This window comes from Gossypium raimondii, chromosome 12 (genome assembly GCF_025698545.1).
Source record: "Gossypium raimondii isolate GPD5lz chromosome 12, ASM2569854v1, whole genome shotgun sequence".
In the NCBI taxonomy this organism is placed as follows: domain Eukaryota; kingdom Viridiplantae; phylum Streptophyta; class Magnoliopsida; order Malvales; family Malvaceae; genus Gossypium; species Gossypium raimondii.
The window spans coordinates 16,462,964-16,481,276 of NC_068576.1; the positions used below are offsets into that span (position 1 = coordinate 16,462,964).

At 32.3% G+C, this 18,313-nt stretch overlaps 1 protein-coding gene across 1 annotated transcript; it reads right to left on the bottom strand.

Annotated features, from left to right (window-relative positions):
* Positions 1-3,955: 3,955 nt before the first annotated feature.
* On the bottom strand, positions 3,956-4,692 carry LOC105762365 (putative EG45-like domain containing protein 1). The gene is made up of 3 exons (XM_012580205.2): positions 4,561-4,692; positions 4,156-4,426; positions 3,956-4,056 (listed from the first exon to the last, which is right to left on the bottom strand). Exons 1-3 carry the CDS (start codon positions 4,658-4,660, stop codon positions 4,050-4,052), a joined length of 378 nt encoding a protein of 125 aa, XP_012435659.1. The 5' UTR covers positions 4,661-4,692; the 3' UTR covers positions 3,956-4,049.
* Positions 4,693-18,313: the final 13,621 nt, after the last annotated feature.

An 18,313-nucleotide genomic window follows, 5' to 3' on the forward strand; every position in this document is an offset into this window, starting at 1 on the left:
GAGAGGTATGTGTTACTACAAAAATCTTGTAATTATTTTGGTTTATAGTATTTACTGATTAACGTACTAATAATTTCATAACGTAGGATCGTGAACGAGTTAGAACAAGTAGTAGGTAGAAACAAAAATTCACGCACACAGCTGGGTCGAGAAGTTTTGCGTGTGTAGCTCAGGCCGAGGTATTTTGAATTTTTTAATACTGGCAGATATTTATTACTTTCTATCAAATAATATTTTTACTATTGTATTGTAGGAAGTGTTGTCGGGTCAAAAAGTTGAACGCCTTCAACTTTTTGACATTACACATAGGAAGAAAGATGGAAACCCTATGACTCCTGAAGCTGCAGAAATTATGGTACGTTTGCTTAATACAATTTGACTTGTTTTAATTATTTATACTGTTTATTTTCTAACGGTTTTTATTACATTTCTTGTAATGCAAATATTGTTAAGTTATGTTGCATTTGTTTTGTTAATATATGTTGCGTTCTTAACTATGTGATTTATTTTTTAGGAAAAACTGAAGGATAAAAAGGCGGAGTACGAAGCGATTGCTTCCAGTGATAGTTCTGTTTATATTGATGACATTGATAACCAGATTATCACTGAAGTTTTGGGTCCTGAAAGGTATGGTCGGGTTCGATTTCAAGGATCTTTTGTTAACCCATCCCAATATTTTGGATCCAGCCCGCAACAATACATGCATTCGGGGAGTCAGGCTCAAGCTGAAGTTCAGAGGTTAAGAGACCAGATAGCTCAGATGCAAGCGGCAACGAGTGAGCAAATTACACAACTTAAAGTGGAGGCAACATCGAGAGAAGCTGAGGTTCAAAAAAGATATGAAGAACTCCAGCTACAACTTAAAGCAGATGTGGCAGCGAGAGAAGCAGAGGCAGCAGCGAGAGAAGCTGAGGTTCAACGAAAGTATGAGCAACTGCAGCAGCAGCTTAAAGAAGATGCGGCAGCGAGAGAAGCAGCGGCTGCAGCGAGGGAAGTAGAGGCTACAGCGAGGGAAGCAGAATAGCATAAAAAGTTCGATGAACTCCAGCAGCAGCTTCAGAATATGATGAAGATGTTTCAGCAGTCGCAACCGCCGTCGTCTTAGACTATCGTTTAAATATACTTCAATTTTGACTTTGGTATTATCATTTTAACTTTTACAATTTCTGTCAGAATAATACGAATTTTATTTTATTTATTGACATTTATTTTAAATATTATATAGATTTGGTTTCTTCTGATTTGTTTTTACAGGAGGGGGGCTGAAAAAAAAACTTTTCAAATCTGCCAAAATTAGCGCCGTTTTTTGGATAAGCGCCGCTAAAGACCATGGTCTATAGTGGCGTTTTTCGGCTAAGCGCCGCTAAAGACCATGGTCTATAGTGGCGTTTTTTGTCTAAGCGCCGCTACAGACCATGGTCTATAGTGGCGTTTTTAACTAAGCCGCTAAAGACCATGGTCTATAGTGGCGTTTTGTGGCTAAGCGCCTCTAAAGACCATGATCTATAGTGGCGTTTTTTGGCTAAGCGCCGCTAAAGACCATGGTCTATAGTGGCGTTTTTTGTCTAAGCGCCGATAAAGACCATGGTCTATAGTGGCGTTTTTTGGCTAAGCGCCGCTAAAGACCATGGTCTATAGTGGCGTTTTGTGGCTAAGCGCCGCTAAAGACCATGATCTATAGTGGCGTTTTTTGGCTAAGCGCCGCTAAAGACCATGGTCTATAGCGGCGTTGCAAAGAAAACGCCGCGAAAGGTCTTGATCTTTAGCGGCGTTTATTATAAAAAGTGCCGCTAAAGTTACCGACGCTGTCATTAGCGGCGTTCTTTGCGGCGCTTCGTAAAGCGCCGCTAAAAGTATTTGCGGCGCTAAAAAACGCCGCTATAGACCTAAAAAAGCGCCGCTAAAACCCTGTTTTGGTGTAGTGTGAATTATTAATCCATATCCATGTGTGAATTGGATTTGGAAGCATAAAATAAAATAAAATAAAATATATGGATAATATAAAAGTAAAATATAAGCTAAAGGATCGAAAGCAATCAACTGACTTTTGCTTTGCATTAGGTGCCATTATCCCACAATGCATTTGTGGCAATCATTTTTCCTTGATCTTGGTTTCCGAAGCATGCGGAAGCTACCAACAACCCCAATATATAGCATAGTTATATATTTGTTTCAAATAAAAGCATTTGGTTAAGTAAAAATTCAAAATTTGATTATAAATTCGATGGACTTGATTAGGAGAAATTAGAGAAAACAATACTCACTAACATATTTTGTATAAAAGGTGGCAATCCCTAGTGTTGCTGAAGCAAAGGAGATAAGGCAGGCAACCATAACTACAAAAAACAAACTATAATTCTCTGTTGCTTAATTAACTTTCGATGTTTTAGGTTGCATGTGTTCTGAGCACTTAAGCTATAGGAGTGGTCTATTATGTAGGCTAATTTCCTGCCTCATTGGTAACTTTTTTTTGGGTGGTTTACTAATTCATTAGCATTTATTAAAAAAATTAATCACTAAACTATTTCAAAACTTACAATAGAGAGTAATAGATTGTAACTGAAACAACCATGAACACTGGAAAAAAAAACTGACAAAGAGATTATTGTAACAGTCAGTGATGCCATTGATGAATGTGAATGGAACAAGAGATTATTGACAGCAGCAACAGTGATGTAAGTAGTGAAGATCATGTTTTCCCACGACGTCTCAATCTCAAACTAATTCCCAATTCCATTTCTAACTTAGCTTGGTTTCCATCCGAACAACCATCGCCTCTACTGCTCTAGTTGCATAGGTTCGAACAGCCATCCACAACCTTCCTTGTGTAGTCCGTAGCAACAGCCGCAATGGCTGCCCATCTTGATTCACTCGTCCAAGAAGCATTGCAGTTAATTTTGATCGTCTGTTGATCGGGTTTCTTCCATTTAAGGCAATCATTTCCCCTGAATCTAAGAATCATATTGGTTTCATGTTCACCATTCTGATCACAAAATAATTTGATTATTTTTAGTTGTATGTATTTTTAATGTTATCTTTTTACTATTAATTTTATCGTCTAATTTGACCTATGGACCTTTAACATTTTTTTTACAATTTATGAAAATTTTTGCACATTCAAAGGAATAAAAAAGTATTTTTATAATAAAAGTATGTAAAATTTTTTTATACTATCGTGTATTTTCTTGTATTGGAATGGTTATAATGATAAGAGTTATATACAGTTTTTGTTTTCGATTTCAAACTTTTGAAATTTAGTATTTTAACCATCCATCAAATAATTATAATACGAAAATTACTAATTAATCCTAACTTTACTAGCAGATAGATTTTGTGAAAATGATAAACTAATTAATATTACACTATAATACTAAAATTTTGTGAAAAATGATGCACTAATGATGCACTAATTATAATACTAAAATTACTAATCCTAAGATTTTCAAGTTTTGGTGCGTAAATATAATATTTTCATTTCAATTCCACTGAAAATATATATATATATATATATTACCCTATCATCCAAAACTTTATCTACATTAACATTTCATTCATAGACAATATCCAATAATAATAGTAATAGAGCAAAGTGAATGTTTCCAATAAAAAATTAATGAATTATTAATCTATATCCATGTGTGAATTGGATTTGGAAGTACTATATTTTTATATTACATAATATATCATACTAAATCAATTAAAATTTTTATATAAATGAACAAATACATTTCATAAGGTGAAAGAATTTATAAACACAGGATCAAATTCTAATCTCATGCCAACTAATTTGAATCCCATGTAAATTTACCATTAAATCAATGATATGATTGGCTAAAACAATTAATTTTAAGTTGTATATTAATATAAATATTGTAGTCAAAACATTGATTTATTTCTATGGACTCTGTAACAAAGAGGATAATTTAATCTATGTATTATGTACTACTATGAAATTTAAAACTAAAGGAAATGTTATTTTATTACAAAATATATTTTAAAAAAACACTTTTATCCCTAATCTTCACTTTTTCATTGTGTGCCAAAATTGATTAAACCCTGTAAAACCACAGAAAAAAAATCATGTTATTGCATTAAACAAAGAAACTTTAGCTAGGAAGAAGTAATGGAGATGTGAAGAAAATGTTTTATGCATACTTCTTGTAATCCATGTTAATGATACCAGCAACTGGTTTGGCGATAATTTCGAAAGCCTCTCTAGAGAGATCCATTGTCGATGGGCATCCCGGACACTGATCAACAACCTTCACAGTAACGCTCTTGCCTGTGCATGGATGTGGTACGCCATTTCGGGGTCCAGTATATTTCACGGTGAACTTTTTCCCACACACTGCCCCGTTTTTCCACAGTGCATCACCAGCTGCGGCAATCATTTTCCCTTGATCCTTGTTTTTGAAGCATGCAGAAGCTACCAACAACCGCAATATATAACATAGTTATATATTTGTTTCAAATCCAAGCATTTAGTTAAGTAATAATTCAAATTTTGATTATAAGTTCGATGGACTTGATTAGGAGAAATTAGAGAAAAAAAATACTCACGAATATATTTTGTATAAAAGGTGGCAATCCCTGATTTTGCTGAAGCAAAGGAGACAAGGCAGACAACCATACAAACAAAAATCAAACTATAATTCTTCATTGCTTAATTAGCTTTCGATGTTTTAGATTGTATGTGTTGTGAGTAATTAAGTTGTAGGAGTGGTTCACTTATATAGGCTAATTGTTTGCCTTTTATTGAGTCATTTGTATTTTTTTTTCTTTTTTTGGGGTTTTGCTAATAATAAACTTTTATTAACAAAATTAACCACTAAATTGTTACAGAGCTTAAAATAGAGTGATAAACTGTAACTAAATTCTGAGTTGGTGCAGAAATATCTTACTCGACCATGAAAGCAGTGATGGATCCCTTGACATAATGTATTTGAGAGTCTAATTAAGCAGTACGTCTCTTGGCATAACCCATGTAATATCCCACCACTGAAAAATTATACACCATATAATCCAAGAATAATATGTGAACAGTCCTCCTCACAACATTTACACCAAACACAAAGTAATTCTTAATTGTTTTCCACTAATGTACGTCAATTTTGTAAAGGAAGTACAGATTTTGTAAATCTTACATAAAATGAAAAAAAGTGTATCAGTAAATATGATGATAAAAAATGTATAATGAAAAATTTAGCTTTTACGTTTATATTTTTTTATCAATTTGATCCTTTTTTTTTGTTAAATTTGCCTACGAACACTCAAAAAGAGTCAAATTGTTTTTTTTAAAGGGTTAATATATAGTTTGTACCTTGAACTTATCCAAAAGTACATGGTATCTAAACTCTTTTTTATCTAGTTGGTACCTAAACTTGTATTTCGTCACCCAGGTTGGTACCTCCGCACTATCACCTTCAATTTGTGTTGATGGGACACAATGACCAACTTGATGATGACACATGGCAACATCTCAATATGACACGTAGCATATATAAATTAAAAAAATAAAAATCCTTAAAAATATATAAATTAATAAAAAGTGTAAATTTTTCATATCAAGAATGAACACGGATCTAAGTCTAGACAACCATTTGTCCGATTCATTCCAAATGTATTTTTAGTAAGTTTATATGTTTTTAATTTGTTTTACAAAATATCATATTATTATTATGAAATTAAAATAAATAAAAATTATAAATTAATAAAAATATAAAGAAGTTTTACGTCAATAATGAACCTAGGTAGAAAGTTGTCCAAATTCAAATGACACCCATTTGTCCAGATTCATTGTAGTTGTGATTTTAGTTCTTTTATATATATTTATATATTTATCATTTTATCATTTTATTTATATATTATATATTCTAAATTTTATATGTTTTTCAAAATAGTTTAGGCTTTTTATATATTTTTAAACATATATTTTTATATTTTCTATTTTTAAAATAATAATAACCTAAAACTAATATTTTATAAAAAATTAAAATATATGAACTTACTAATAATACATCTAGAATGAATTAGGATGAAATGGTGTCCAAATTCAAATGTATCTGGACAAGCATTTTTTCATGTTCATTCTTGATGTGAAATTTTTTTATACTTTTTAATTAATTTATATAGTTTAAATATCTTTTTCAGTTTGTCACGTGTCATATTGAGAGGCTACCACAACTCATTGTCAGATTGGTTATCAATGTCATGTTAGCACAAACTAATGGTGTTAGTGCAAATGTATCAACCTGGGTGAGAAAGTATAAGTTCAAGTACTAACTAGGTAAAAAAATTCAGGTACCAACTAGGTACTTTTGGACAAATTGAAGAGGCAAATTACATATTAACTTTTTTTTAAAACAAAAATATTGACGAACGTTGATATTTTAATGATTTTGGTGTGACAATTTTCATAATAATCTTTGTGTTGATATGGTAATATCTACTTATATGCTACGTCAACAAATAATTTTAAAATTATAAAACATTCAAAAATATATGACAATTCATAAAAATAAAAAGATTAGCATGGACTACACATGAATTACTAAACACATTATTATTTTATTTACTTTTAGTAATTTTTTTAACTTTATAAGTAAAGTTAAATAAGTGATATGTGTCTATTTTAATTCATTTTAATTTCTTTTACTGGTACTTAAAGAACACGTGATAGCGCCTCGACTTATGAAGTTTTTTTAACTCCATTGGTAGTAAAAGCAATTTGATTACGTGCACTATTAAAATATACATATACATATCAAATGCAACAAATATATATTTTCTAATTTTACATTCTCTGGTAAAACAAAATATTAAGTTGTGTTTGGAAAGTCTATAACGATTTAATTTTTAGTGGTGTCAAAAAGTACAGTTTTGGGACTTTATTTCGTAAATTGAGTTTTTAAATATTAAATAGAGATATTTACGGAGTTAGTTTATAGATGAATTAAAATTCAATTAAGTAATTTAACTGAAATTACGGTTAATTAAGATCTAGTGACTAAAATGTAAAAGTCTAATCGCTATATATTTTTAATTAAGAAATGGCACTGGGGGACTTAGATAACAATTATCCAAAGGGCCAAAATGGTTAATAAATCATCTTGAAATATGTGTTAGAGGATGATAATGAAGTAAGTTAGTTAACCTAAGTAATTAAAAATTACTTACCAGAAACATATTTAATTAAGTAAATAAAAATGAATTAATAAATTAAACTTAGCATAAAGGTTAAAGTTAGTGGAGAATGATCACTTTTTTCATTCTAAAACTGACTTCCATAGCTAAGAGAAGCAAGAAACTTTCAAAAAAACCTTAAGACATTCGGCCATCCACTTTCAAGTAAGTCTTTAGCCATTTTCTTTAATTTTTATGCAAATTGAATCATGAGAGCTTGATTTAGCTAGCCCATGTTCTAATTTGTGAAACTATTAAAGTTTTATAAAGTTTCCATTATTGATTTCTTGAAGAATTAGGTGTGAAATTGACAGAAATTAATCGTATTTTATGAAAAGCATAAAATTGTAAAGCTTAATTGATAGTTTCGTACATTAGGGACCAAATAGAATAAAATAAAAAATTATTACAAAATCTCAATAGGAATAGAAATTAGGAGGTCCCTAATGAATATGCGTGAATTCAAAATTTAATCTGAAGTTTTAGATTGAAAGTTATGCTTGTCTCGACTATAGGGACTAAATTGAATAAATTGTAAAATATGTGTGGTTTTTTATTTTAATGCGATTTGGATGGAATTTGATATTGTGTTATTGTTGAATTATTATTTTTAGCTAAAGAAAACATTGAGCTGAGGAGAGGGAAAGGAAAAATGAGAGTCGATGACGAGTGACACGAGCTTTCGATTTGTATTTCTATGATTCATGATCAATTTAGTTATTGCATATTCATGACATTTTGCATTATATGGTATTGATTTTAGTTGCTAATGGTTATTTGAATTGAATTGTTATGGTTGAGATTGAATACCGAGATAAGGACTAACTTGAATAGAATAGAAATTTTATGAATGAATTGATAAATGAGAATTGGTGTGAACTTGTGCTAGAATATGCTATATGATATGATGAATTAAGGAATTGATGACAAATCAAGAATGGTTGAAAGTGAATTGATCTATATAATGAAATCGAAAATTTCGTTACCCTATAAGTTATTTGGACTAGACTGAATATAGTTGACATGCCATAAAGTCAGTATATTTATTAAAAACCATCGTTGCCAAGCAACGTAGCATGGTAGATTGTACATATAGAGTCATTGTTTCTGAGAAACCCAGGGTGACAGGATAATCATATTGTGGAAACCACCATTGTTGGGCAACTCGGGGTGATAGATTAGCGTATTCTTTGAGTCCATGTTTGGTTAATAGGGTTATAAAACATGAATTGGTTAATTGATATATGAAATGAGTTAAAATGAGCTCCGAGGGTCGATTGATTATGAACGAGTTAATAAACTCGAAAATGATTAGAAAAGATGAAATGAAATTGAGTAATTGTGCTTATAATTGTTAAACGTATGTGGATAAGTATATGTTTGCAATTATTGATATGAAATGACTATGTAATAGATGGATTGGATGAGAAATATGATAATGGAAACTTTTGACATGAAAATTGTATATGAATTGGTGTAAATTGAGTTTGAAATTTGATGTATGCATTGTTTAACTTGTATTATATTGTCTTGAATCATGGAAATACCACTGAGGTTTATCGCTCAGCATACAGTTTGTTTTCTCTATTTGTAGGTTTAGCTAATCCTCAAGAATATGAGAAGTAGTTCTAGCATCCAGGAAGTGATCCTCGACTCAACAAAGTTTGTATAGTCCCATTTTGTTAAATATATGACATGCACCTAGGTTGAGTTGATTTTTGGTACAATATGCTACCTTGAGAACTTTTGGAAATCAGAATCGGTAATTTTAGGTAATGGCAAAATGAAATAGATTATAGATTATTTTGGTAATTGGCATGTGGTAATTGTGTTTGAAAACAAATTGGAATGATTTTTTGATATAATGTGTATATGTAAGTTGTGTTAACGCTTTTCAATGAGCATTGAGTTATAATATTTTTCTTATTGAATGAAAGAAATATTAGGTTGTGTGTTTGGAGTATATAAAATTAGTATCAAATTTGACCCCTTTGGAACAGCGAGTCACGTCGCAACGAGATCAATCAAAGAGTTAAGTCATAAAGATGTATACTCGATGTCTGGACGAGCCTAGTTAGTGACTTGTGTCGTGGCAAGGAACCCCTAAATTTGTGATGTAAATCTAGTACTTTGAAATCATTACAATATGGTCCTAACTCAACCTCGGGTTAGTAATAAAGCTTTCGTAAGCTCATGTAAGACCCATAATTTGATTATGTATCATATCATACACATATTTTACTTATATTTAAATGTATAATGGTATAAATTGATTGTATTTATTCGTAGATACTCCAGCAATGAATGTGGAATCTTCTAACTTGGACTCAACGATCGAGTCAGGTATGGAGTATTAAATTTAGTTGTACCAGACCTATTGGTTTAGTCGATTGTCAAACTAAATCAAGCTCAAAATTGATTCTAGAGGTACATGCCAAAGTTGAATCAAGTTTGAGTCGGGATTTGGATGTTAGTTATAAAATCCCTCTATTTTATAGTTGAAGATTTCAGAGGAATCGAGAAATGATGCTGGTGGTGATATTTATAGAAACAACCACTCTGTTGAGAGTGAGAATACAGTCGAGATTGAGTCACCTGACATTAATCCAACTAGTGTTCATCAGGATTGAGCCTTAACTAGAAAGCCGGGGAGATGAAAATATGGTGCCTGTAGGTTAGTTAGCGTTCATCAAGATAGAGGAAGCCTTTTAGTTAGTGGCAGTAACTACTCCACAAGTTGCACCAGTTTTGCAATTCGACAAGGTCTGATAAAAGAATTATGGAAATATGGTGCCACCGAGGTTAAATGATTGAAATGTGTTGATCCCATGGTAGTTTAAGGTTTGCTTGAGTCCACAAAATTTGGTATTACAATACCTTAAGTATTTTTCACACGAATGTGTCACGTGCGCAGTTTTGCTTCTGAAAGAGGAGTCGTATTAATGGTGACTGATAGTTAGCCAGTATGTGCCAACTGTTTGGATTACTTGGGTTTTCTGTTAGTCTGAATTTCAGAAAAAATATATGTTGACGAGTTATATCTAGACAATCAAAAGCAGGAGTTTATGTTGTTGAGACAGGGTGATATGCCAATAGTATATTATAAAAGTGATTTTTTACGGCTCAACAAATACACTCTAGAATTAGTGCCGACAGAAGAGGAAAGTTGTAAGTGGTTCCTTTAGGGATTGCATAATGAGCTTAGAGTTTAGTTGGTCTCATATAAAATAAAATAATTTCCTGACATAACTAAATGGTCAAAGATGGTCGAGCAAGCTACGAGGCTTAATAAGATCGAGCCCTCCCGAGTCTTCTAGAAGCGAGTAGGAACTTCTAGTTCGCATTCATTTTTTAAGCGAGCTAGAGAGTCTCGGGAACCCTAGAGGTTGATTTTGAGGACTGCTAAGTCAGAGAGAGGCTGGGATCATTAGCTGTCGGTAACTGTGGACAATGTTAAAGGCATATGGGCAAGTGCTAGAAGAAGACCAGGGAATGCTAGCAATGTGGGTCATTGGACCATTTTGCTCGGCATTGTCCGAGGAATGATATTGATTCTCCTGCTACCACTTAAAGGTCTGCTCCTACTGTTAGGGGTCGGGGAAATTCTAGTGATGGTTTTATTTCGAAGGGTAGTCTAAGAAGTTGAACTGACAGTTCAGCAACTTGAAGCTAGAGCCCTAACGCGAGCATACGTGGTCTGTACCCGAGAAGAGGGTGATGCTACTGATGTTGTAGTAGGTATATTCCTTTTATATTCAATACCTATATATGTTTTGATTGACACTGGTTCTTCATATCCTTATGTAAATTCTAGCTTTATAAAATTGGGGAATTTGAAATTTGAGTTGTCAAAGGTAGCAATGGTTGTATCGAATCCTTTAGGACAAACCGTGCTCGTTGACCAAGTTTGTAGGCCTTGTCCATTAGAGATCCATAATAGATCACTTCCCATTGATTTGTCGATTATGCCATTTGGCGATTTTGATTTGATTCTAGGAATGGATTGGTTAACCGAGCATGGTGTGATTTTGGACTGTCGCAAAAAGAAGTCTTATATCCAAAGTATGGAAGGAGAGATTGTGGAAGTGAAAGGCACTAGATCGAGTGGTTTGACTCATATCATTTCATTCGTTTAAGCTAATAAGCTCCTGAATCAAGGCTAAGAAACATATTTAGCCTACATTATTAATTCGAACTTAGATGAAAGGCAAATAAGAAAGATTCAGATAATATGTGAGTTCTAGATAAGGAATTTCCAAGATGGCCTACTAAGCTTGAGGTCAAATTTTCAATTGAAGTGTACCCGGGTATAATTCCTATGTCAATTTCTCCATACCATATGGCGTTGAATGAGTTAAAAGAGCTAAAAATTTAGTTGCAAGATGTCCTTCACCGTGACTTTACACATCTTAGTATATTTCCCTAAGAAACTCTAGTACTGTTCATAAAAAGAAATATGGGTCAATGCAGCTCTGCATCGATTATCAACAATTGAATAAGCTAACAATCAAGAACCGATATCCATTGCCGTGTGTCGATGATTTGTTTGGTCAGCTAAAAGGTGCATCAGTTTTCTCCAAGATCTATTTGAAATCGGGATATTATCAACTAAATGTTAAGATAGTGACATACTAAAAATAATGTTTCGTATGCAGTACGAACATTATGAATTTCTGGTGATGTTTAGCGACTGAGAATGATAACCTATTGGATCTAGTGCCTTAAGTGTAATATTTTCATCTAAGTACACTTGTAATTTTTTCAAATATATTGGTTAATAAAATTATTCATGAATTACAATTAGTATACTTTGTATTATTGTCCTCAAATTCTTCTTGCACGCAAAACAAAATGGAAGCAAATGTTCCTCATTGGTTCTCTAATGTTTAACTAATATTAAGCAGTATTACGTGGTCGAATCGTAATACAAAAAGACAACTTGTAGTATTAGAGGAACCAAAACATGTCCTTAGTCTTATAAGAAATGAGCAAACTAATTGAAACACTAATATGTTGTCTATCACGTCCAATTGGGGACATTCTATGTCTTGGGCATTGGTGCAGATGAATCTTAGAAGATAGAGATATGGATGTGACTAACTGGACTGACAGTAGATTGGACTGGACCCAAGCAGAATAGATCCTGAATCCGTTTATGGATTTATTCACTTGTGATGTTTATAGTGTGGCATACCAAAATGATGATTGGATGGTGGACTATGTATGTGTGACTTGTACACTTTGATGTATGTAAAAGCCTTTGTTCAAATAGATAAGGAATAGAAAGCCGGTGCGTTAGGTGTACGACTTTTGCAGTATGTAGTGTCATTCACAATAGTTGAATTCATAGCCCGAGACATGGGTAAATGATATCCTCTCATATGCATTACATGGTTGATGAAAATTAAACGTGGTCACGGGTTGTTCGTTTTTGTGATGGATGACTTGACCACTACCTTGGTAGTGTTGACTTTTCATGAAGGATGATGTAATGGTTACCATGAGATAAAATAAGATCATATTGGGAGAGTGGATATTATCCCAAAAAGATCAAGGATATATTATGAGGGTAATACACTTATGACAAGATCATTGGATGAGCACTGAGTAGTTGCTTTCGTAATGGTATGTCATTAGGGAGAGCTCAGTCACAATACTATAGTGGAATGAATTCGTGACTAAATGAGTGTATAATTAATAGGCAGATAGTTAGAACTTAATTATAAATCGTTTGAGCGGTAATTACATATGTCCAATCAGTCCTTTTGCTAGCTTGTTGAAATCAGAAATGAATTGCGTGTTTCAATCGAAATGAACGAAATGGATAGAAATAGAGAATAGAAAACATTCAAGAACAATTTATGGTTTTTTTCGAAATGAAAAACTAGAATCATTTGGAAATGCATGTAGGTTTCAGAAAATGGAAATGGAAATAATCCATTTGTAATTCTATATGAATTACTTAAAAATGATTGAAGAATGAGTTTATGTTTTTGAGTTGGTTTGAAGCCTAAAAATTAAAATAAACTAGTTGGTCACAGTGAACATGTTGAATTATGAAATAACATATTTTCTCAAAATTTTACTAGGGAAAAATTGTCAAAAAATTATCGAGGGTAAAATCTTCAAAACCTTATTGCGGGTAAAATAGGGATGAGAATTTTTTATTATAGAATATTAACATTTATTTTGGAAAATATAAAAAATATGTATTAGGTTGGATTAAATTAAAATGTGTTTGGCTAAAAGTCAAGAAATCACATATAATTGGGTCCAATACAATGAGAGGCCCAAATCCCCATCATAATACATATGAAGGGAAACACACCTTGATAGCACCTCTCCCTCTCCCTCTCCCTCTCCCTCTCCCTCTCCCTCTCCTAATTGCACTAGGAAGTTGTTTTTTTCTATTTGAATTAAACCTCTACAATTCAACAAGGGTTCTACCTTCTCTCCCTCTAAATAGATGGCAGCGATAGAGCTATTAACACAACTTTGAAAGATTGTTACTTTATCGAAAAATAGAGAGAATTTATTCTTAACTATTAAATATATCTTTCTAGAATAACAATTTTACCTGTTTCTATTAAAGAAGAGACAAATTTTCATTTTCACCCCAAAAAGAAAAGAAAATTTTTTCTAGTTTTGTGTTTTGATCAATTGATTCAAGCCCACTATAACAAATTGTTTTTCAGTGGTATCAAAAACAGTGGTTTCGGGGCCATCAAATTCGATGAGTAGGTTCATAAATATTATTATTTAATATTTACGAGTCAAACTTGGTTTTAAAAAGGTTTTTTACATAGTGATTTTTGTTATATAAGTGATTTATTAAGTTCAAGTGGTAAGACCCTAAGGTCAACTGGTTTTAGAAAATAAGGTACCGAGACCCTATTTTTATAAACCGAGTCGTAAATATTTTTATAAATATTTACAGAGTGTCATTAAGGTGGTATTAAAGTTTCATTTAAAAATTTCAACGTTTCGATAGTTAATTAATTAAAAGGACTAGATCGTAAAAGATTTAAAATTTGATCGCTATTTGATTTGAGTGATCAAATGGCTTAATGAATGAAAGAATATGGATAAATATGGTTAATATACCATATTATATATTAGTGGGGTGGTTGGATGCTTAATTCCTTTTAATTATAATGTTTTATATGATATTTATTTAATAAAATAAAAATAAAAGGTTAATAAAATAAAGAAAACAAAATGTTTTCTTCCCAATTTTACTTTCATTACCGAAATTGCCATGGAAATAGAAAGGGAGAAGTTTGAAGCTTCAGCATTCATTTTCAAGATGCATGTAAGTCCATTTTAGTCCCGCTTTTAATAATTTTTATGTTTTTGAGATCGTTGCAACTAGGTCCAATTAGCCCGTACCTTCGATTTTGAAACTGTTAAAGATTTTGAATGTTGCCATTGATGAACCTTGTATTTTAGATGTTAAATGATGAATTTGAAATATTAGTTGTTATTTAAAAGTATTTTATTAAGTGATTTTGATGAATTTTCTAATTAGGGACTAAATTGTTAAAATAGTAAAAGTATAAGAATTTGATGTGAAATTATTACAAATATGGACTGATATGGGTGGCATGAATATTCAGCTATTATAAATTGACATTAAAATGATTAATTTTCATGTTTTGGGCTCATGGACTAAATTGAATAAAAGTAAAATTTTAGGGGCAATTTTGTAAAATTTTCAAACATGACTAAATTGCATAAAATGAATTTTTATTGTCTAAATTAATAGATTGAATGAAATTAGTAATTTAGATCAAGATCGAGTGGAAAATTGAGGAGAATAGAAAATTACCAAAATACCCCTATACTTTGTCATTTCTACGAACTTTCTAGGTAAGTTCGTATGAACTGTATTCTATTTAATTTTTATTAAATTGAATGTTAATATGCAATTATATTGTGATTAAATCAATATATATAAGTGTTGGTATGCAATTTATCTTGTAATGAAACGATGGAAATCCAACGTCGTTTGGACAACTAACGAGCCCTATTTGAACCTTAGGAATTCATAGGATACAAATGACATGTCACTAGGGTTTACATGATTCGAGTGCTGGTCTTGAATGTCCTACCGATGGGAGAGGTCTGGCATGTGTTGCGGATACTCCACAGCTCGTGTGAGCAGCATGTGTAGCTACGTTCTGACCCACAACTCTTGTGAGTAGGCCCATTTTCACAGCTCATGTAAGCATTCTGATTCATAGCTCATGTGAGCATTCTGAGTCACAGCTCGTGTGAGCATACATGTACAGGAATTGACGGATTACAGTTATATGAGTTAGCACACTATGTGTTAGCTATCCCGGGTATCCAACGATATTCTAAACGGTTCAACGGGCATAATTTGAAAGGAAATGATAAGAGTTCAATATGAACTAAGACATGTTCACATATGAATTGCATTAAATTGGTGATACATGGTTAAATGTACGTTGAGATGGATGACATATTCATATGATATATGCTTAAATGTTGTGATCATCCATGAGTAAATTGCTTATGTCTTTATGCTTATATTGCTAACATATTTGGTGTGAATGCTTAGGCTTTGGCCAAGCTATTGGATGGATTGTATTATGCTTACTTAGAAGTTATGCATTGAAATGGTAAGTGCCCAAATGGAAATATACTTATGTTAATGAAAGATCGGTAAGGTTTAAATTATGTAATTTCTTATGAAATGGTTTATCATGTGGTTAATTTCAAAAGAATTATGCTTAAATGCACTAGTTTGTGGCTATGGTTGATGATCTGCTTATTTCTTATGTGTTAAGCATATTAAATGGGTGTGGAATGGTAATGAAATAGTAAGTTCATACTTGAAGTGTAAAATGATGAAAAATGAAATGATGAGTTGAATTGATATTGTTATTTACTCTAAAGAAAGTAAATGCAATGGAAAGTAATGAAATGCAAATGAAAATAAGAAAATTTTAAAGGGTTTAAGTTTTATAAAATCCTACTATGCTAGTGATGATACGTACATGTGATGCTGTGGATTTATTCACTTTGTGAGTTGTTGAATATGGTTTCATGAATCTTGCGATATTGGTATAGGATTATTCTTGATATGTATAAATTTAATATTTGAAATGGATTGATATGAATACTTTTTATACGAGCTTACTAAGCGTTCATCACTTATGTAGTAGTTTTTCCTTTACTTTTTAGATTTTCGGGAGCTCGATCGAGTTGGAAGCTTGTCGGAGATCCATCACACTATGCATACATTATATTAGTAGATTTTGATGTCTTGGTTAATGTTATAATGGCGTGTATATGTGGACTTATGGTTGATGATTAGTTGAATGTTAGTTGATGACTTTGGCATGTATAGGTCATTTTTAGTGATGAAGCCTCAGTACATTTGGTGCCTTGTTGATATGTGTTAATTTGATAATGTGTTAAATCATGTTTGAATAACCAAAGTGATATATGATGAATTGACCTCAACATGATCAAGATATGGTATTCTTTGGTAAGGCTTTAAATAGATGTGCATGATTGAAATATGGTTTGTATACATGTTGACTATTGGAACCATCTAGATATGGTTAGAATTGTGTCATTTAGATGGCCTTAAAGGCTGGAGTGGAAATGGTAATTTGAAGTTGTGTTTTGAATAACCAAATCGGTATGTTTGAATGTGATTTTGGAATGTGGTCAATTATAGTATAACTTGGTATAGAATTAAACTATATATATGTATTTATGGATAAGTTATGGTCAAATATGTATAAGTTAGATATATGTATATTTGGGATGCATGAAAACTATAGTTCAAATGATAAGTTCTAATGAGAAGTTATAAGTTAAGCATGACATGTTTTAAAATGGTAGGAAGGTGATCAATTATACGTACGTGTTGTTAAGTTGAGTGCTTACTTTGAGGTGCCTTTTGGGCATATTGGTTGTATGGATAAATACCATATTGATCTAGCTTTATTATGCATGTTTTAGGTATATTTTTGAATGCTTGAAATAGGTACAAGGTCTTATATGTATGAGCATATTTTGGGTGAAAGAAATGGTTTGATCATGACCTATTTCTTGTTCACACGGCCTAAGACACGGGAGTGTGTCTCAGTCGTGTGTGACACACAGCCATGTGACACGACCATGTGTCCCCTGTAGGTTTTTAAAGGTTGCATTTCAAGGATTACACAGCTTGGCACACAGGCGTGTGGATTGGCCGTGTGAACCAAGTTAGAGAGTTACACGGGCACTGACACGGGCTGGAACACGGTCGTGTGTCCCTACTTTGAATGCCCACATGACTTGAGACACGGGCATGTGTCTCAGCCATGTGAGTGACACGGCTTGGCCACACGGCCATTGACCCCTGCAATGCGAAAATTTTCATCTTTTCCTAGAAAATTTTATATATTTTCGATTTAGTCCTGATTTGTTGCTAATGTGTTTTTAGGGCCTCGAGGGCTCGTATAAGGGACAATATGTATATTATTGATGGAATTTTCTATGATTGATGTTGTGAAATAAATTATTTATATATTTGATAGTTTTGAAATGTAAACTCTGGTAATGCCTCGTAACCCTATTCAGGTGACGAATATGGGTTAGGGGTGTTACACCCACACTCGATGCAGTTTGTGGTACGGGAATAATAGAAAAGATTGTTTGGTTGAAGTCTTGAAAACATCAAGGATCCTCTTATCTGAAAAGACAGGTATGATTTTAGTCCAAGGTTTATTGCTATAAATATCACAAACATCAATTTTCAAAATTTTTAATTTTTCGCTTGTAAGAAAATCATTTTTGAACCAATTTTCTTTCCAACAATTGGCATCAAAGCCAAGTTGTGGTATGTTTATAGTGTAAACCAAGATCGAACCTCTCTCCTCATCTTGTTTGATTGATATTTGATAAGATGTGACATTTTTGTAATTATTCGCATGTTTAGGGGAATGTATGTGAATGAATGTGATATAATATATATTTGTTATATAATTATTAATTTTTGCCAAGGTTGTGGTTCTTAGGAAATGGACTATGGACTATCATCTCCACGTATGACATAAATGTAAATTTTCTAAAAAGGAGTCCAAGATAAGGAAAAGATTGAGTGATTGCG